Raw genomic sequence first — 21,116 nt, 5'->3', positions numbered from 1 at the left:
ATATGGATTTGGCAGGATCTGGGGCCTTAGATTGTTACTTCTAAATAAAATACATATGTGGTAGTTTAAAAATATCTTTACTGAAGGACAAGATACTGTACATCATTTGGCAGTAGTGAAAGTCCTTTGTTGCAGCCATTTTTGAACATGATTTAAAAGGGACACTTTAGAACATAAGAACATAAGAACGGACGTACCGGGTCAGACCAAAGGTCCATCTAGCCCTGTATCCTGTCTACTGACAGTGGCCAATGCCAGGTGCCCCTGAGGGAGTGGACCTAACAGGCAATGATCAAGTGATCTCTCTCCTGCCATCCATCTCCATTCTCTGACAAACAGACGCTAGGGACACCATTCCTTAGCCATCCTGGCTAATAGCCATTAATGGACTTAACCACCATGAATTTATCCAGTTCTCTTTTAAATGCTGTTATAGTGCTAGCCTTCACAACCTCCTCAGGTAAGGAGTTCCACAAGTTGACTGTGTGCTGCGTGAAGAAGAACTTCCTTGTATTTGTTTTAAACCTGCTGCCTATTAATTTCATTTGGTGATCCCTAGTTCTTGTATTATGGGAATAAGTAAATAACTTTTCCTTATCCACTTTCTCCACATCACTCATGATTTTATATATCTCTATCAGACCCCCGCTTAGTCTCCTCTTTTCCAAGCTGAAGAGTCCTAGCCTCTTTTATCTCTCCTCATATGGGACCCGTTCCAAACCCCTAATCATTTTAGTTGCCCTTTTCCGAACCTTTTCTAGTGCCAGTATATCTTTTCTGAGGAGACCACATCTGTACGCAGTATTCGAGATGTGGGCGTACCATCGATTTATATAAGGGCAATAATATATTCTCTGTCTTATTCTCTATATAGTACATATGCCAATAAACCATGGGAAATTATATTATGAATCTTACAAGTTTTTTTAAAAAATAATGTTTGTGTCTTTTCATTACTGTTTTGCTAGTTATTATTCTGATATGTTATTCTGATATAGTAGTTATGGGTATATGGTTTATAGTATCAAATTTTTACGCAAGTAACAATTTTCATAGTTGGTACATATTTAGTTTATATTCTATTATACAAGATGATGTGAATCATCTTTGGTAGTATTTTCAGATGGTAAAATTATGATAATGCATGTCTTCTTGAGTAGTGACTTCCGGCTCTTATAGTTACATATTGAAATAACTGATTCTTTTTACCACAAGCCAGCTCAACATGACATGCTAAAATCAAAACAACCAATATAGTTAGTAATTGTGTGCTATGTATATCTCAGTTTATTTATGGAATTATATTTACAAAACTACGCCATAGTGACTATCCAGACACATCTGTGGCTAAGTAATGCATTGAGTACAACTTATTCTGAAATAGCTTTAGAACAATTGGCACAAAGAAAGCTTTCTAACTGGCTATTAGCACATGATGTTATGCAGTCAATGTCCACTATGACTAGCTGATAAACAGGTGTGACTTCCCCTGCATGTTATTATTTTAGTTTACATTGATGTATATCCTACCTGGATATTTGCCACCCTTATTCCTCCTTATGAAGCAAACAATCAGCAAAATCAAGATAAGAAGAGCAACAGCACACATAAGACCAATGAACCATCCTTGAGTAGCAATGTCAACCTGCCGGCTTGCCATTGCTGAAGAATGAAAGGGAAAAAAATATTAGATTATCTGATACACATTTAAATGTGTATTATATTATTATTTGCATAAATAATGTATAATTTATTAATGCAGCAATAATAACAAGTGGCAATTAGCAATCATGAGGGATATAGCAGCACTGTAGTTTGTAGATGTTTAAATTAAAAAGTGTAGGTTTACGAGTAAAAAAGCTTAGAACTGACTCTTGAATATGTCTAATATTCCTGTATTTTACTAATTTAATTTATCATTTAAGTTTAACAATTAACTGTAAAACATGTACATGTCCTACACATTTACACTTTTTACAAATGTTAAAATTGTTCTGAAACTTACATTGATACAAGTAAAAAAAGGAATTGTGTTTTATAATTTATAAAACATCTGGGTTACATTCTAAAAAAAGCAAATACTCTTTGGCTAGCGGAGGCCAATTTCACTGAAACAAGGGAGAAGGTAGGTCATTCAAGACCCCATCATTCAATTAGAACAAAAAAATCAGCATTTGAGCACCATGTAAAGCGGATTCTGCTCTCTTCAAAGCTAAATATTATCAGACAGTCCATCTCAATTGCTATGATTTAACAACCCTTTTTAGCTTCTGAAGGACTAAGTGGCATGTGACTGGGCAGCCCCTCGCAGGGTCTCTCTCTGAGTGAGTTTCCTCTGACTGTCTGCCATGACTTTGAAAAGTGACATTCAGAAGAGACATCAATTATAGAGCAGACACTGAGGGCCTTTGTGCAGGATTGGAGCTTTCATTTCCAGTGCATCCCAGAAATCTGTGTGGTTTGGGTGCTGTGCCCACTGCTTCCTATCCTCTGTTACACAGGACGAGTTTTCCTAGTGAACGCAGTGTTTTCCCACTCTCACAAGTGAAAATTGTGGAGCCAGCTGCCCCGAGGACTCCCCTTAAAGGGAGAGGGAACCCTGTAGAGGAGAAGTCAGTTGAGAGAAGAAAAGGAGGGGTGCATCCACCTGCCACCAGCCTGTCTGCTCCCTGCCGCTCCTCACTCAGAGAACCCCTGGACTGTGAAGAGCAGTCCAGGAGATTTGGGTCTGTAGGGGTTGGTAGAGACAACAAATCCACAAGGATGGGGAAAGCCCAGGCACAAATTCCCCTCTCTGCACAGATGATGGGAGATTTTTGTCCAGAATTTCTAGATTCCTCTGCTCCATATCACGTGAGCTCATGTGTCAGGGAGGTTACCCAAAATTTCTATTGAGATCAGTGGCATCTCACATCCAATCTCAGTAGAAACTCTACATAAAAGTAGTTTATGTCTTAAGATCCACACATGAATCTCCCTTGCTCTGCCTCTGTATGAAAGGGGATCAGCCACCTCCATGGCATAGTCGCCCTCTCCAGATCCTGGATTCCCCAGGATCTGTAGGCAAACTTAGGGTATCTGAAGTTTGGAGGCAGGACCTGCTGCTCATTCCACCGAGAGTGCAAATCCTATTCCCATCAGAAGTTCTGGGGATGAGTTTGCCTGTTTCTTAGTACCCTCCTAATGGTTTTACTGGGGGAGGGTATGATTTGCCCTTCACTTGATTTCTTGATCATTGGATGAGCCTGGTTGGTGTGGGATTGATTTTTGCAGCTTTCACAGCCTTTGGTGGGGCATCTGTATTCTGATTTTTAGAAGCTGAATAACATTTCTTACAGAATTGATCCCAACACTTCCACTAATACACATGACAAAATAAAACAAACCCATTTTCTCTCTTTTTTTATATAAAGTGGAGGTTAAAAACCTAAAACTTAAATATATAGAAATGTCAGGATAATATTTACAAGAAAAAACAAATAGAAGCAGAAAGGTGATCTCGCTCTGAATTATAAATTAACCTATACCAGTAGTTTTCTTTTCTTGTCTACATTTACGTTAGAGCGATTTTGCTTTTTGTAAACATGCATATATAATGAGGCATTAAAATTTTAGTAGCAAATATTATAGCAAAACACACAAGCACATTTAACATTCAAATGTAGTAAGAAAATAGTATCAAACAAAACAATCCATGCATAAAAACATGCAAGAGAGATGATAAGAGTACAGATGAAAACTTACTTATGCAGCTTCTTGTATTCTTTGACTTATTGTATATCCAATAGGGAGGGGTTTCTAAAGCCCAGTATAACTTTAAAAAATGGAATAAAATTTTCTGTTTACTCTAAACTAATTATCTGCTTCTGGCAGAAAGATATTTACTCCTGATGAACACAGAAGCTGCTAATATGTGAGAAAAAAAACATAACCCACTATACTGGACATACTCAAGAAGAGAAAAATCACACATTATGAAGATGCTCTATAGGAATGCTTGCTAGAACAAACAGATATTTTCTGGTAGAGGCCTCACATACCCAGTCTAGGGTTTTCCTTCCTTGCCAAGGAGTACTCTAAAAGGGTATCTTGCTCTTTTGTCCCCCTCCCCAACGTCTAGCAGCATTAGCCCAGATTTCAGAAAGTGACATAGCTAGATTCTTTTAGAAAGAATTTTGCTGTACAACTCATCTGATGGGGGACTCAAAAGCAATGCTTTATATTGAACTTTGCCAGGAAGACAGTGTTTCCAGCCTTGAAAGACTCAAGGAATGGAGCCAAGGTGTTTAACTTACTGACAGATACATACAGGAGTCTTGACTTTTTGATCTACTGAAGTTTTATTGTTAAGCGGAATGTTAACTGGGAAGGTTTTGGACTTCCCCTCCCCCGCCGCTTTGAGTGAGTTACAATACAATCTTTGCGCTCTGGTGCTTACTGGTTCTGAACACACCTACATATATAATTTTGCATACCCGTTTTCTGGTATCACTAGCCTCTTCTGGCTAAAAGGTTACTAATAAAAACCTTTTTACTGAAACTGCAAATGTTTGTGGGGCACTGCTATTTAGCATTATGTTTCAAAAGCTTTCCTATAGCAACATTGTAACACTATGAGCATTAATGTACTATAAACATGAAACAAAAGAAAAACATTATGATTTTAGAAAGTGAACGCTCTTTCAAACTGGCATGTTAATCACTTGCTTTGTTATCTGTGGGATCATTATTTCATATTGCTCAAACTATTTTACATATTAGCAATCTATTTTCTTAAATCATAATGTTTGTGTAGTAGGTGAGACCAAAGTACGATCTACTAGATAATTGTCCATAGCCCACATTGCTTGGAATGAGCAAGAGTGCCTAGCAAACACAGACCAAACAATAACATTTTATCAAGAACATGCTGATATTGCAACACCATATTCATCATGACATCAATACATTTCCAATAAAAACCTTTCTCTGAGTTAAATGAACAGCCATCATTTATTCTCATATAAAGACACAACTGCTGCAAACTTTCTTGCACTAAAATCTATTATTTTTCTATGGAAAATATGTATGGAACACTTCAAATACTTAAAGCTGTCTTATTAATTATGGTATTTTGTAGTTTAAGTGATATAAACATCATCTGGAAGCCAATATTTGATGGAAAAAGAAACATTTATTACTAGAGATCTTCTTATTTATCATTCATCCTACTGGCATATGATATATTCAAGGATTACATGAAATATTTACTTAAATCAGATACCTAGACTCCTGATAACTCATAACAACTTTACATCATGCTTCTGGAAACTAAACTGCTGATATTGAGATTTTTAGTTTTAAAAATAGATATTCTGCTGTGTTACAGTACACCATGTTATTTAAATATTGCACAATAGGTTCTAATTCAATTCAAAGATGAATTAGAAACAATTTCAGCTTAAGTGCATAGAATTCAGAATGAATGTGAACAGTAAGTGTTCTTTCCCATAACATAAATGGCAGGGAAACAAAGTGAACTGAAAGGAGGAAAACATTCATAGTCTACAAAGTAGATAGGCTGGCATGTCTAGAAGTTTACAAAGTAGTTTAGCACTACTGAAGAAAACGATGTCAATATGTTTTAGCTACAATATCTCCCCACTAGCAGCAATTCAATGTTTCAGCACTTGGCATATCACAATTCTGAATGTGAGACAGAATTGGTATGGTGTGCCTCACCTGGACCTGTCTCAAACACATCCTCTGAACTCACAAAACCAGACAGACCCTCAGCACCAACCCGGACTTTATATGACGTTCCTGGTGTTAAACCCTTTAACACAAAGAAGCTCCGAGAACCATTTACAATTTCTTTTTTCCAATCTTCTTTGCCTATAAAAATTTTAGGAAAACAACAAGTTGGAATATTTTAAGTTACTATCTGCTACTCTAAGTTATAGTCAGAACACTTCCTATAGTCAGTTGGCTAAACTTGGATTTACTGAACAAATAACTGCTTTCTCCAAAAAGAATATAATTTTAGGCAAAATAATGATTGTCAGTACTATACTGCATGCAATATCAAGAAAAACAACTATCTAAATAATAATGCTTATTTTGTACTTTTGTTCCACTGCATTACAGATAATTATTTTGCATCTATTTAAAGAAATGTGTTTGAATTTTCAATTATAAATTATATAAAGAAAATATGTATTTACTGAATTTGATAATACTGCTTGCACTTTTAATCAGGATTTACTTTTGTTGAGAAATTCTCTTTAAATGCTGAAGATGATGTGGAAATAGTTCCTGATTGTTCTGAATGTTTTTTTCTAAAATCATCTCAAGTGATTCTGTGCAAAGTTCAGAACAAAACTTATACCTTTTCATAAGAAGACTTACAATTATAGTCGAACCTCAGAGTTACAAACACCTTGGGGATGGAGGTTGTTCGTTACTCTGAAATGTTCATAACTCTGAACAAAATGTTATGGTTGTTCTTTCAAAAGTTTACAACTGAACATTGACTTAATATAGCCTTGAAACTTTACTATGCAGAAGAAAAATGCTGCTTTTAACCATCTTAATTTAAATGAAACAAGCACAGAAACAGTTTCCTTAACCTCACAAATCTTTTTTTAAACAATCTCTTTTTTTTAGTAGTTTAAATTTAACAGAGTACTGTACTGTATTTGTTTTTTGTTTTTGTTTTGTCTCTGCTGCTGCCTGATTGCGTACCTCTGGTTCTCGATGAGCTGTGTGGTTGACTGGTCAGTTCATAACTCTGGTGTTTGTATCTCTGAGGTTCTACTGTACACTGTCTTTGGCATTTATTCACCATTTAATAAGGACAGTGTACTGGAAGTATCTCCATTTTATCAACTCAGCATCTTAATGTTAATGCATAAAGAGAACTAAATCAAACTGCTCTTACAGAGGATTAGAGCTTTATTTTTGATATTAACTACATGCTAATATGTGGGTAGACGTTTGCTGTTCCTAATATGCTATTTGGCTGCTGCTATTTTAAGGGATAACTTAACAAGATTTGCTTTTGTTTGATTCTTTTTTATTTTGATATATGTATTTTTGTCACTGTAATTTTCTTAGGACATTTAATAGAACCACCACAATTTATTTTTTATTTTCACAGCAGGATTGTAATCACTGCATGATAAACAGCTTCAGGCAGTTAAAGGTAGTAATGGTTCTTGTTCACAAGAGTTGATAAAGTAACACAAGGGAACAAAGGCTTATTTTCTAAGCATCATGTATCCTGAAGAGCAGGAATTTTTATTACTATATTAATATGACTCAGTTTGCTAGATCAAATTAAAAGATATTTTTCTAGACATTTAAAAAACTATCAATAAAGCTAGATCCATATATGCCAAATTCAGTTATTCAAATATTTTAAAATATATCTCAGCACTTAGAATAATTAAATGAAATGACTTCTTACTGCCTGCTACACCATATTCAACATAAAAGTTCACATGATCTGGTCCCTCATACTCCCAACTGATATTGGCATAGGTCTCAGCAGCAGATGCAGTAAAATTTCTGATCCTTGGATAAACTGGTCGCACTGAATACACAATAGAAAAACAAAGCAAAATATGAAATTGTGGCTCCATGCATATAATAAAATCTATCTTAAGAAACCACTATGCTAATTTGGACCACATATATGGAATGTACGGTTCATACATACTCATTGTTTCCATTATTGAAAATTAGTGACTAAATTACAGCATTAGCACATGCAGTAGTTGAACAGCAGGTAGTCACTACACTATTAAATTAGAAAGAGAACTAAATCTATGAACTCTACTGGCATGGCCTAGACCACTAAAATTGCCAAACACTTTAAAATACCAAATTGCCAAAGCCCTGGAAAATACTATCGTTTAAATCTCTTGAAGTACAATGCAGACAGCTGAAAAGTGAAGAGCATTCTACAGGTCACTCAGTACTGGGAACTGTAGGAGAGGATGTATTGTAATGCATGTACACAATTTCCTTAATTCCATGTGGTATTTCACAGACTTTGAAAATTCCTCACTGCAGGCCCTGTATAGAATTTTGCTTTTCAACTATCTCTACTGAATTTATAATGATAAAAAGGATCACAATACCCTTATAGAATGTTAGATGGACAGTATGTATGACAGGGGAGGTTGCAAAAAGGGTTTCTGAGTATCCTTCATCACCAGAGATAGTAGAAAAGAAGAAACATAAAAAGAGTAAAAACAGTTTTACATAGGAAAAGAATGTTTAAACAACACAGCAGACAACAGAATCTTACCTGTTAAGTGAACCAACACATGCATACTCTAAGTTCATGCAGGTTTCTTTATAAATAATTTTACTTGATAAAATATGAAAAAGACAGGGCAATGTAAATTACTCTGAAAGCAAGCCAGATTACAGATGTGCTAAACCCTAACATTTATAGAAGAGCATTTCTCAAATAATCTTAATTAACATTTCAGACTTTTATTTTAAATACTCTATTGACAATTTAGCCATCAATAGTAACTCTCCCCCACCAAAAAAGCAATTAACTATTTTTAGATTCTAGTTAATGTGTCTTAATTCTAATCCATTCTTGAAAAGCAAGTAATCAGTATGCAGACACTAACGTCAAGGGAAAAAAACAAGAGCCATATAATTTTATTTTCTGGTTCTGGAAAACTGAATGAGGTAGGACAATCCTCCACACTCCTTGAGACTCTTTGGGAGATATTATCCTTTTCTCTCTCTAATTTCTATGATTTAGGAGGTGGAGACCTACATTTTCCAATTTATTTTGGATAGCACAATTTTTGGTGTCCAGCCTCAAAATACCTAGAGACTTGATTTTTGAAGCACTTAGCATCCATAACTCCAACTGACTTCAGTGGAAGCTGCAGTGCTGAGCACCTCAGAAAATCAGGCCCTTCATGTTTCAAGTTGGTAACCCTAAAATTGAGGTACCCAAAATAAGTGGACACTTTTGAAACTGTAGGTTACAGCATCCAGGCTGTTAATTCAGACCTTAGTCAAAAACAGAAATTCAGCTAGTTAATTATAGTAAATCTGGACCCAGTCGAAAGTGGATGGGTTTTTTTTTCTGTTTTTGAACAATATAAAGTGGGTGGCTAAACAAAAAAGAGAAACAGAGGCCCAAAACTTCAAAAGCTCACTATTGCATGAAAATGATTGTACTACTTGAAAAAAACAGCAAGAACCACATATTGGTGTACCCACTACCAAAATGTTCTGGTGTGAAGGGTAGAAATCAATATTTTGCATACTCAAGAAAGATTCATTGGAAAGAATTATAGATTTTATGGAATTACCTTATAAACACTGCCAAAAAGACATTCCCTTCAACATGTGGTGCTTTCCCTGGATGAGGAGAAGGCATTTGACTACAATGAGTGGGACCAGTTTCTTGTGGATCCTTAAATAGCTATATTTTGGCTTACTTCTTTTAAATAAATATATTTACTTTATAGTTCTTCAATTGGGCTATTCATAAATAGAAACTGGTTTCAGTATTCTTGTTTGCTCAATGCTATTAAGTAAATAGGTTCTTTTTCACAACATATATCATCCTGAAATCCATCTAAATAGAAATCCAGACCAATGCATTCACTAAGTGGTTTTCCTTCAGAGATCAATGCATGAAATTGTTTTTCTGTGCAGATATTCTGCTATTGTAGTATTATTTGTCACTGAGGTTTCCACTTCTAGTAAAAAGGCACTTTCTCTCTCTCAGATATAATACCAAGAATACTTCTCAAAGGCCAACAAAGTACCACAGGTGAAATCCTAGCTCAAGTAAAGTCAATAGAAAAACTCCCATTGACTTCAGTGGGGCCAGGATTTCACCCCTCATGTGGAACCAGACAGACTAATACTCTACAAATTAGATTCACAAATAGGAGAGTACTCAATCCTTGCCAAATTAATATTATTACATTGTAAATGAAAATATGTCTGAAATTTGTTTTGCCAACAGGCCACAGGATCTTCATGGTGCAATTCGCAGGTGCTATCACACATTTTTTAAAATCCTGCCAAGTTTATTCTTTTCCCATGTTCGTAACTCTGTTAACTCAGAGGATCAAATATTTATGGATTTGCTTTCAACATCTTGAAGAATAATGCAATTAATTCAAAATGTGCTGCAGATATGAATATTTTTTTAAATTGGCTAATATTAAAGACGTGTGTGAAAATTTCATTTTAAGTTTTCTCTCTTAGTTTGTGAAATTAATTCTCCAAATTAAATCTAAGAGAAAATCCCTCATTCCAGCAATACACTTATGAGGAATATGTTTGTCGGTGATCTGTTCAGAGTGAAAAATAATAGTGAAACTGATTAGAAAATGTTACCATCCTTTAAGGCACAGAACACTTACATTATTATTTTCTCTGAAAAGATATTAATATTTTTAAAGCTCATTATTGAAAATACAGGATCACATGTAGCACACTGGCATTCCACACCCAACCCTGCAGCAAAGTCCTGTTCATCTCACTTTTGCACATAATCCCAGGAAAACATGATCTGAGGTCCAGTCTTTAATATATATTTAAGCACTCCTTCCGCCCCCACCCACCAAAATAATTAAAGACCAAACAGAATAAAAAAGCAACTCCCCTTTGTTTCACTCTCTCACGCAGTTTCATTGTAAGGTTTCAATTACACCCTAAAACTATATCTCTTATTTTCCAGTGTCATAGATTCATAGATTCTAGGACTGTCTGCAGAAGTCAGTGTGGTTCTTAATGGCTGGCCAATCTGAGTTTAATTTAGTCGATTAAAAAGTATCATCTATATCTTCTTGCTGTTTCTTTGTTTGTTCTTTGTTTACTGGGCTAATATTTTTACCCTTCTATGTCCTTTCCACATCTTAGTATCTCCAAAAAACACAAGAAGCTATTATTACAGATCCTTGTTTGCATCATAAAAGTATACAAAGGAATAAGAAAGAGCTGACAACACAGGATTCCTAACTGAAATTCACATCTTACACCTATTCATAAACGGACAAAAATTACTTCCAGTAAACCAAGACCATACATTTATTCAGTTCAGAGCAGAAGTAGCACCTGCAGTATCTCCTGAAATATCACTTTAGTATAACACTTAATTCACTATGTGAAATAAATACCTGAATAGCTACTGCAAGAACTTATAATTATCTGCTGCACCATAACTCTGCAATAACAGATGAACTAATTTAGGACTTGATCCAATGACCACTGAAGTCAATGGAAAGAATCCCATTGACTTCCATGGGTATCAAGTCAGGCTGTTAAACAGATGGCACCATTTTTAAATTAGAGGGGCTTGAAATCTGAAATACCCATTTCATACAGTACTTCTAGCTGCAAGTGGAGAGAGAAAATTACATACAAACTCCTTTGGGATCATTCTTTCTGTAAATCTCTCAAAGATGTACAAAGTAACTAAATGATAAAAAAATATTTTTACAGTAATTAGAACAGTGATTTAAAATAGTCTTTTTCTTTAAGCCACTCTTTTGGCAAGATCCTTTTAATCATAAAAGTATTGAAGAGATAGAAAGATTCTTGTGATAAAAGATGAGCCAATCCCCCTACTTCCCAATGCAGGAGAGTTCCTTGCAATTCATTTACAGCTGTTAAATCTAGTCTAGTGAGGTGTTTACTCTCATTTTCTCCTAAGATTATTCCACAGCCTAATCATTTCCATGAAAGGAAATTTTTTCTGATATTTATATTACTGTTTTATTTTCTTTATTTCACCCAACTATTTCTAGTTAAATCCCTCAGCACGCTATCAAACCACATCATTACTCTCCTTCCTCCCATACTTCTTGTTTCCTCATTAACGTTTTGGTCGACTTTGATCATGCCTTCCCCAATCATCTCTCAGCCAAACTATATTGTATATATTACATCCCAAACCAAACCCTGGCCCCAAAAATCTACATTAAAAAAAGGAATTTAGATTTCAAAATCAAGTACTCAAAAGTTAGCAAATGCCATATTTATAGTTGCCTGGGGAAAACCATTTTTAATTACATGATCACATACTATCATGATGTATATAAGTAAAGGCATTAAGCTGCAGTCCTGACTCCTCCATACCCACTTTGAGGTAGCTAGAGCATATAATGAGCATATAGTGAACTAATACTGAACTTGGGAGAATGCAGCGACTGGGATTATGCCTGGCCCTGGCAGGCAGAATGCAAGATACATAATGGTCCTTACTCATTTGCGCACTCAAACAGGGGTCAGCCACAATCTGGTCCTTAGTATTTGTTTCATTCATATACTGGGATAAAAGACTTATAGGATGGCAATTGTCAGCAGGGCCACCCAGAGGATTCAGGGGGCCTGGGGCAAAGCAATTTTGGGGGCCCCTTCCATAAAAAAAGTTGCAATACCATAGAATACTATATTCTCATGGGGGCCCCCTAAGGGGCCCGGGGCAAATTGTCCCACTTACCCTCCCTCCCCCACTGGGCGGCCCTGATTGTCAGGATGGCACTCTTTGGCGGGGGGTGCGGGTAAATTGGTACCTCTTGTTTTCCCTGCAATATTCTGGTCTCTCCAAAGTTGTCAATGATTTTTTAAAAATAAGTGTCAAAGGAACAGTAAGTTTTTTCATAGGTTTTAAGGCCAGAAGTGTTGATTATGGTCAACTACTTTGACTTCCTGCATATGCAGGCCACAGAATTTCACCCAATAAACCCTTGATCAAGTTTTATAACTTGTGGCTGAACTAGACCATGTCTTTTAGAGATTTATAATCTTGATTTAAAGACTCCAAATGATAAAGAATCTACTATATCTCTTGGCAGACTATTCCAATCGCTAATTACATTCCTTGTTAAAAATTTGCATCTTACTCCCTTTTTGAACTTCTCCAACTTCAGTTGAGAGCTTTTGATCTAATTAGACTGCTAGAACTGCTAGATTAAAGTCCCTCTGGCATCGGTAAATTCTCCTTGTATATGTAATTGTAGACAATGGCTCTGTTCTTCATTCTCTTTGTACTTTAGGTTCAACATCAACCCAACTGTCTGATTTATGTTCAAATTCTCCACATATCCTCTCATCTGATTCTTGGTTATTTTTATAGGGTTATTTTTATAGGGTCTTCCTTACTTACTAATTGTTCAGATTTCTTTTCTAGGTTTTTCTTACTGAAGACAGTACTTTGAATAAAGAGTTCAGTTACACAGCATCATTAATTTTATACCTGTCCTTTTTTAATTAATTGACATATGTTCCATAAGTTTTAGAAAAATTGGGGAGATTTGTTTGTTTTTTAAAGTCTGTCTCATGCACCATGTTCTTATGCTGTATAATACTGCATGTTACATAATACAATACGATTTCTGCAGCCTGAGGTGATGAAAGCCAGGAGTCTGTGTGGTTGAACACCCAGAGCCTGTCATAAATCTATCCAAATTCTTGCTTTCTGGGTCAGCACACCTCTAATGGCAATTAACCTTTGGCTCTGAAAACAGAGGTTTCTCAGCACTCATCACGAATGCATAAAAATCAATTGGCAGGAGCTCTGAAACTGTACCGGTGCCAACTGGTTAAAAAAAAAAAAAAGCTTAGTACTGTTGTGAAGAAATGCCTATTCAGTAAGAAAGAGTAAATGTGCATTAAATTCTGTGCCCCTGCAACTATACAATAGTGCTGTACAAGCAGTAATTTGATAGTACATTCGCTCCACAAAGAAGAAACTAGATTACTATGAAGCGAACCAGTTTACACAGACTGATTGATTATTGTTCAGCTACTTCCAACAAATTAATCTCTGTTAACCACTCTGTAGCAGTGATATGATGCTAAAATATAGCTGGCATCAATCAGTGACCATGGCTCCAATCCTGCAATGGAAAGCACTGTCTGGAGCCCCACTAGTTTCAATGGAACTCTCTTGGGTACAAACATTCTCCTGCCTGGATCTAATTGTAGGATCAGAGGACCAGGACCTAACTAATCATAATCTCTTTTTAAAATCAATGACAACCCCTGTTTTTAATTAATCTGTATAGCCATGTATAACCTTCCAGGCATTCACTAACACTGTTCCTCTAGATAACTAAGCTAAGCTACACATAGCTACACAATCGGCAAGATGAGGAATGAGATACAACAAAGTTCTAAAACTGAGGCGGATTTTTTTTCATAATTTATTTCAACTGAATAGCTAATTAAATTCCCTCAGTAATGATCCAATCATGTGACAAACTCACCATCAAACATGACTTTATATGGATCCTGAAATCCCTAAGTCCTGCAATAGTACACTACTACTCCATGAAGAAAGTGGTGGGTTGAGAAGGAAACATACATCTCTAGACTTCTGTACAGTGAAATTATGTTGAATATATCTATACAACTGCATCATACTATTTCTGTGTATTGCCCTGTTGATAAGACCTGCCTTTTATGAAGCACTATTGAAAAATTATAGGTAGATGAGGAATAGCCTCAAGAATATAAAACAAGAAAATACAACAGGTAGCAGATTCTGCCATGAATTGACAGGGCAAACAAAGAATTGTTTAAAAATGAATTTTTGTTAAAAGACAGCTATTGCACAATGAAACTAAAGAGTGCATTGCTTTTTTAGAATTAGGAGATGCAAGTATTAAGCTACTCTCATGTTATGTGAGTTGCTGAGATGATAGTCTACTAGTAGAGTGCCGCAGGAAAGTCACCTTCCTGTTACACATCTAACTAGTTTCATATGAAATTTGTCTGATTTCTGAACCATGAAAAGTTACGGCAAGGAAGCAATGATTGTATGCTATTACCAAGAAGTCATTACTATCTTCTCTAGTCTACTCTCCCAATTATTATGAGTATTCAAGGGGGATTTGAGTAAGGAGAAGGAAGTGGCCTTGTTGACCAGCTCCTGATGGGTGTTCAAGACGTAGGGACTGGATGGAGGAAAGCATGGAGACATTTCATAAGAAAGTGGACACACGGTGCATTAAATCTGGCCTCATTGATGGAACCGGTGGACAGGGAGTAATACAAAAAGATACTACAACAGAGTTATGTAGAGCCTTGAAGGCAAGGACAAGAAGCTTGCATTTGGTATAGCAGAGGAGGGGGAGCCCCCTGAAGGGACTGAAAGAGGGAGCAGGAAACATGATCTTAGCTGCAGCATTTTATATGGAATAAAGGAGGTAGACTACAATGGTGTCAGGGAAGCCAAAGAGAAGGAGGATGCTACAATAATCAAGACAGGAGATGGTAAGCGTCTGAATACAGAGTTTTAGCTGAAGGAAATACAAAGTAGTTAAGGCATAACTAATTTTACAAGCCAAACTGTCTGACAAAACAGTCATTCTTTTATGGTTTCACAAGCTCCTGTAAAGGCAATTCCACTACTGTACTCCACATGTGAGCTAAGGGCTCTTGAATGGCTTTTTTTTCTGGGCTGGACTGGTGCTCTTCTCTGTACACTAAATACCTCCTGATTTGGGGTCTGAGGCGAAAACAACTAGCAAGAGCAAGTCATATTGGAGAAAAGGCTGAGTGTGCAGGAAATCTATCTTAAATACTTATCCTAGTACCTGAGCACTGCACAATTTTTAGTGTATTGTCTCCTCATAAGAACCCTCTCAGATACCATTAGCCCCATTTTTTTTTCAAATGGGGAACTGAGGCACAGAGAAACTAAGTGTCTTGCCAAGTGTCAGGCAGGAAGCCTGTGGGAAAGCAGGGAATCATACTTGGGTCTCCTGAAGCAAGTGCCCTAACAACAGGACCATCCTTAATAAGTGGTCTCATCTCCTCCTGCAAGCACAAATTTGCTGATGTTTCTACTGAGATAACCAACAGTCTAGCTGAAACTAGGAGACAGGAATGCTGCTGAGAATGATTTTTAGTCCACAGCAAACAGCTACATATTGTATATGCAAGTGATACAATTAAAAAGGGATAGTTTCAAACTCAGTGCCCACCTTATCTTTTTGCAACAACGAAAGTAATATTTTTAATGATTATCATCATATGGGATTAATACAGAGAATAAGATACTATCCTAATGTATTTGGTTGATTAGAAGTGTTAGTTATTTTAGCGCTAATGGTGCTGAAGATTATGCAAATAATTGTGCCTCTCTGTGAGTGCATCCCATATGCTCTGGTGGTATTTATCTTGCTGGTTCCACAAATCTCATTCTCTCTCCCTTCCTTAATGACCTATTTATAAGACCTGATGATAGAAGGTGCTAGGTGGGACTGAAGTCAAGTCATTACAATGATGTATTTCCGGTTGCTTCAATAATGTATATGCATCCAGCTTCTTAGTCAATAATCTTCTCTTTTATTTCAGTAGCCTCAAGTCCAGCCAGTTGATGGATTGCAAAAGAAGCATCAATACACATTTATGTAGTTATCTACCTTCTAAGTGCCAATATTTGATGTGGTAAATGTGTTTTATATATGCAGTTTTTAGATTCGTGCATTTTAACCAGCTGTTGCTAAAAAAAATCACCTTTATAAGGAGCTGCATATTCTGAGTAAACAGAAGTGATGGAGAAGGTCAAACAGAACAGGGTTAGGAAAGTATCAGGAGGTAGCCGTGTCAGTTTGTATCCACAAAAACAATAAGGAGTCTGGTGGCACCTTCCATGCATCTGAAGAAGTGAGGTTTTTTACCCACAAAAGCTTATGCCCAAATAAATCTGTTAGTCTTTAAGGTGCCACTGGACTCCTTGTTGTTTTTTAGGGTTAGGAAAGACAAAGATCATGTAAGTTTAAATTGGAAAGTAAACAGAATGTGACAGGGTCATTTATCCAGTTAAGTGAAGACTGTGTTTCCCTCTTCAGTGACCTGGGCAGGTTTGGGGAAAGGCAGATTTGCATGACAAAGGGGGTGTTGAATCTCCTGCATCTCCCTTGTTTTGTTTGATTTTTGTTTAAGGATTCTTGAGAGTGGAAATATTGAAGGAAACGGGAACTCAATTCTTTATCCTCTGCCAAGGCCCCAGGGATTTTCCTACTTGATGTAATAGTCTAGCCAGCCCTGAGAATCTGTTTATGGGGGTTCATATGTACAGGATATTAAGTCTGAACAATTCTTTTTCCCTTTTACTTTCTCTAAATTGCTGCAATATTCTGTCTTTCTAACTTCTCACAGTAGGGCGAAGAACCATCTCTTCCCCCAACCCTTCTTTTTTCTTTTTCCTATTTAAAATATCTATTTTACATTACGTGAAAATTGCAGAGAAATTACTTCTCTTCGTTTTGATTTAAAAAAATCTGGGATGCCTGAAGCAGTTATCTTCCCCTGACAAGCACTACCATTCATATCTGACCAATCCAGCTAGAGGTAATTTAAAGAATCTCAAGTTTAGCAATCAACAGCTAAGAGAAACTGAGAAAACAAGGATACTATGGTTGTTTAAAAGATTAGAAACAGTAGTATACAGTCCATTTCAGAGTTCACTTCCACTTGGAGAGACAGTAAGAGAAGTATTGGCTCAGAAGGTAGAAGATTTATTTTGAGACTATGGTAAAAATTGTGAGGAATAGTAAAGATCCATAGTTTATTATAGCTTTGCTTGATCCTGTATTTTAAGGTGTGGTTCTACTCTGTGAATATGGCATCATGGGACTTATCTCATTGACTTGCACCACACATGTGCTTGTCTTCAGGGGGTCAAGTAGGAAAATCAAAGAATAGTTGTACTCTTCCAAGCTCTGCTCGGCAAATAAGCTCCACCCACTTGAGATGAGAAAATGAGATGGTGTTTTCAAAAGACAGATGCTGAAAACTGGATCACATGCTCTACTGGGCTTTTGGGGCTTGGCTCTCCATCAGTGGGGTTCAATGCATTGCTGGGCTTCTTGGGGTTAGCTCCTCCTTGATGGGAGGAAAAAAACAAGTGTTGCTGTCTCAGCTGTGGAAACCATGTTGACATATCAATTATCATTATTACTATCTGAGTTACCTCCCATTGAGATGAAAGAGGAAGCTCACATTTCACAGCTGTCATTTCAGGTTGTCTGAGAACTTACTTGGATGTCTTGGCTTCTGTTATATTTGATTCATGTTTTCAAAGTTTTCTTTGAAATCATAAGAACTAGAGACTTTTTTTTTAAGTAAGGTTGAAATTAGACCCTCAGTTATACATGTGGAATCTTATTTTTCTTCCGTGGGTTTGTTCGGTTGGAACTCATTGGGACTTAGTTTATGATGACCAAGAAGAACAAGAATCCAATTTCCTTGATCCCAGCTGTGTTGACCTTTCAGTGATAAATGGAGTAAAAAAGCACTAAAAAGAAACTGCTGTTAAAGTAAGCTGTATACACAACAGAAACACATCTGTTGTAAGAAGATACCATTTTTATAAATCCGATTTCAAAGTATAAACACTTTAAATTAAATTTGTCTGAGTCACCTGATACTGGATTAGAATTGAAGTACATTCTTCACTGACTGATATCATTAAACATATCTGACTGCTTTAGATATATTTTCCACTGGACAATGTTTTTATATTGTCAAATGTATAAAAATGTTTGATAGGATACCGCACACATAGGTATTTATTTATGATTCTGATAATCTACTTACTTTTCCTTAGGAAACAGGGATGTTTCATCAGGATTAATTATGTCTTCACAGTAAACTGTATAGTTAAATCACTCAAATGCATAGACATCTTTACAACTCATAACTACATTAAAATGTTTAGAGCTGCGTATTGAAAATGCACATAATGGGCTCTGCTCTTATCTACTGTCTCAACTGCTTCCCTTTTCCAAAGCTATTACAAGAACTATACGTGTGAAAATGCATAGAATAGGAAGGTATTATCTTCAAGAACTCTGCACAAAGGCAATTCTGTGTCTGACAAAGGGACCAGCTACCTCACAAAGGAATAAATAGCGCTGAATCTAAAGCCAAAGATGAACATGTGCCTCAAGCAGTAGATCAACTATTGAAGGAAATAGCCCTGAGTGCTTAGTCATAAGATTTGTGAGCCTGAGAAAGAGAAGACAAATGAGACAAGGAAAATTGTTGCCTAGATGTTCAACCTGATACCTCCTCTATGCCCTCTTTCTGTGAAGAGACATATAGCAGAAGAGAAATTCACCTAAGGTGCTGTCAGTTATCTAACTCCTATCCATATTTAATTTGTAAGTGAAGGAAAGTTGACCAAATGGATAACAGTGACCATGGTTCAGAACAAGGGTTACTCCTGAGGGCATTCTGCTCCAAAAAATAAAAATTCTGTGTGTAATATTTTAAAATTCTGCAAATTTTATTTGTCAAATAAATGTGGAGGCTCCAACATGGCATTGGGGAGCAAAGGCCACTGGCTGCATAGAGGTGGGAGATCACTATGGAGCTCCTCTCCCTTCCCTCCCCCCCAAGACGTGGACTCAACGGTGAGGCTGCACCCAAGCCTGACACAGCGCAAGGACCAGGCCTGTTCCAGAAACACCCCAGGGCACTGTCCCTCTATGTGGGCTGGCAGGCTCAGCAAGGCAGGATCCAAGTGTGGAGGGCTTTAGTGGGGGGAATGCAGGTGTAGGTTGAAAGAGTTCTGTGTGGGGCAATCTAGGTGTGGGCAGATCAGTAGTGGACTTGGGTGCAGGGGGGATCTGGATGCACAGGGGATTGTTGGGGGGCTCTGGGTGCAACTGTAATCGGACTCTGCAGAGGTGTCCAGGTGATTGTGGTTGGGTCTTGGTGTTGGGGGGGATAGAGCTCAGCAGAGGGGTCTGGGTGTTGGGGGCTCAGTGGGGGAGGTCTAGATTCTGAGGGAGTGGGGGATCCAGGTGCAGTTGCTTGGGGCTTGGTAGGGTGAGGATCTAGGTGTGGGTGACTCATCGGAGTAGTCTAGGTGCAGGGGAGGTGGGGCTCATGGAGGGGGGGGTTCTGAGTGTGGGGGTGGGGAGGCTCGGCAGGAGGGTCTGGGTATGAGGGGGTTTGGATGCACAGGGGTTGGGCAGCTTGGGAAGCAGCTCCCTGTACCAGGATCCCTCTCCCTGCAGCTGAGGAGTGTTGCATGCAGGAAGTGGGGTAGGGTGGGGGAGTTTGCAGAGCTTCCTGCTACCAGGGGAGAAATCTGGGGGGTGCTGTGCTGGGGAAGAGGAAGTCCCATCCTCCCAAGCCCAGCCGGAACCAGCAGCTGAGCCTGGCACAGGGTAGGGGCCATCAGCTGGGTCTTCCCCAGTCCCGCCTCCTGCCGCACAGTGATTTCTCTCTCCGCCGGCTTCCCTGGGCACCCAGAACATACTGCTGGGGAGAGTCGTATGACAACTCTTGTGATTTCCCTTTGCTTCCCAGTCAGAAAGTCATTTTTTCTGCGGGGAAGCAAAAAAATCGGTAGGGGGTATAAATGCTGCGCATGCACAGTGGTGCAGAATTCCCCCAGGAGTAAAGGATGTTCCTCTTCCCAGATAACATATACTTGGCAGCATAGGTGCTGGAACAATTTTTATAGTGGAGATGCTGAAAGCCATTGAACCAAACTGTAAACCCTGTATCTGATGGAACTTCATAACTTCAAAACAGGGGGTGCAAGAGCATCCCCGGCACCCCTAGTTTGTGCACCTATGCTCGGCAGAGTCCTTTCAATATCAGTTGTTGGGTACATCTACACAGCAAGCAGCACTGAGTCCCAGAGCCCAGGCTGAGAGACTCAGGCTTGCGTAAAAATAGCTGTGTAGGTGCTTGGGCTGGAGTTCAGGCTCTGAAGCTTAGGCAGAGGGTTGGGGCTTGGTTCCAGCCCTCCACAAATGAAAATACAGCTTTTTTTAGCACTGTAGCATGAGCCCCACAAGCCTGAGTCTGTCGATCTGGGCTCAGAGACTGACTGCTGTGGGCTGTACAGACGTACCTATAAAGGCTAACCTGTATAAGGTAGATGAGCTTGTGTGAAAGAATGCCTGTTTACCCCATGTTGGTAAGAGGGTAGTACTGCGCCTAGACCCTGAATGTACAGGAGAGTGCTATACAACTTCATAATGCAGAGAAAGAATTAGAGTTTGCTGAAGTAAAGCTAACAAATTCCTCTGGAACTTTGTAGAAAAATATGTAGGGCGCATCTTTATCAGCAAAGCAGCCTATTAAATAAACAGCTCCCCCAATAT

The 21,116-nt window shown here is 37.8% G+C and overlaps 1 protein-coding gene across 42 annotated transcripts in view; it reads right to left on the bottom strand.

The window, feature by feature from the left end:
• Positions 1 to 21,116, bottom strand: part of NRCAM (neuronal cell adhesion molecule) — a 300,157-nt gene that overhangs the window by 17,848 nt on the left and 261,193 nt on the right. For 18 of the 42 annotated variants that reach the window (XR_010590368.1, XR_010590369.1, XM_065556848.1 and 15 more), the window contains 4 exons: positions 8,124 to 8,189; positions 7,448 to 7,573; positions 5,722 to 5,874; positions 1,531 to 1,662 (listed from right to left, as the gene is read on the bottom strand). Coding sequence is in view for 40 of the 42 variants with exons in the window: in XM_065556848.1 (XP_065412920.1) it covers positions 1,531 to 1,662; positions 5,722 to 5,874; positions 7,448 to 7,573; positions 8,124 to 8,189 (477 nt within the window). In the remaining 2 variants the exon portion in view is untranslated. The remainder of the gene's footprint in view (positions 1 to 1,530; positions 1,663 to 5,721; positions 5,875 to 7,447; positions 7,574 to 8,123; positions 8,190 to 21,116) is intronic. The other 24 variants (XM_065556970.1, XM_065556949.1, XM_065556977.1 and 21 more) reach the window with 2 other exon arrangements.

This window comes from Chrysemys picta, chromosome 1 (assembly GCF_011386835.1).
Source record: "Chrysemys picta bellii isolate R12L10 chromosome 1, ASM1138683v2, whole genome shotgun sequence".
In the NCBI taxonomy this organism is placed as follows: domain Eukaryota; kingdom Metazoa; phylum Chordata; order Testudines; family Emydidae; genus Chrysemys; species Chrysemys picta.
This window is presented reverse-complemented; position numbering and strand designations above follow the sequence as displayed.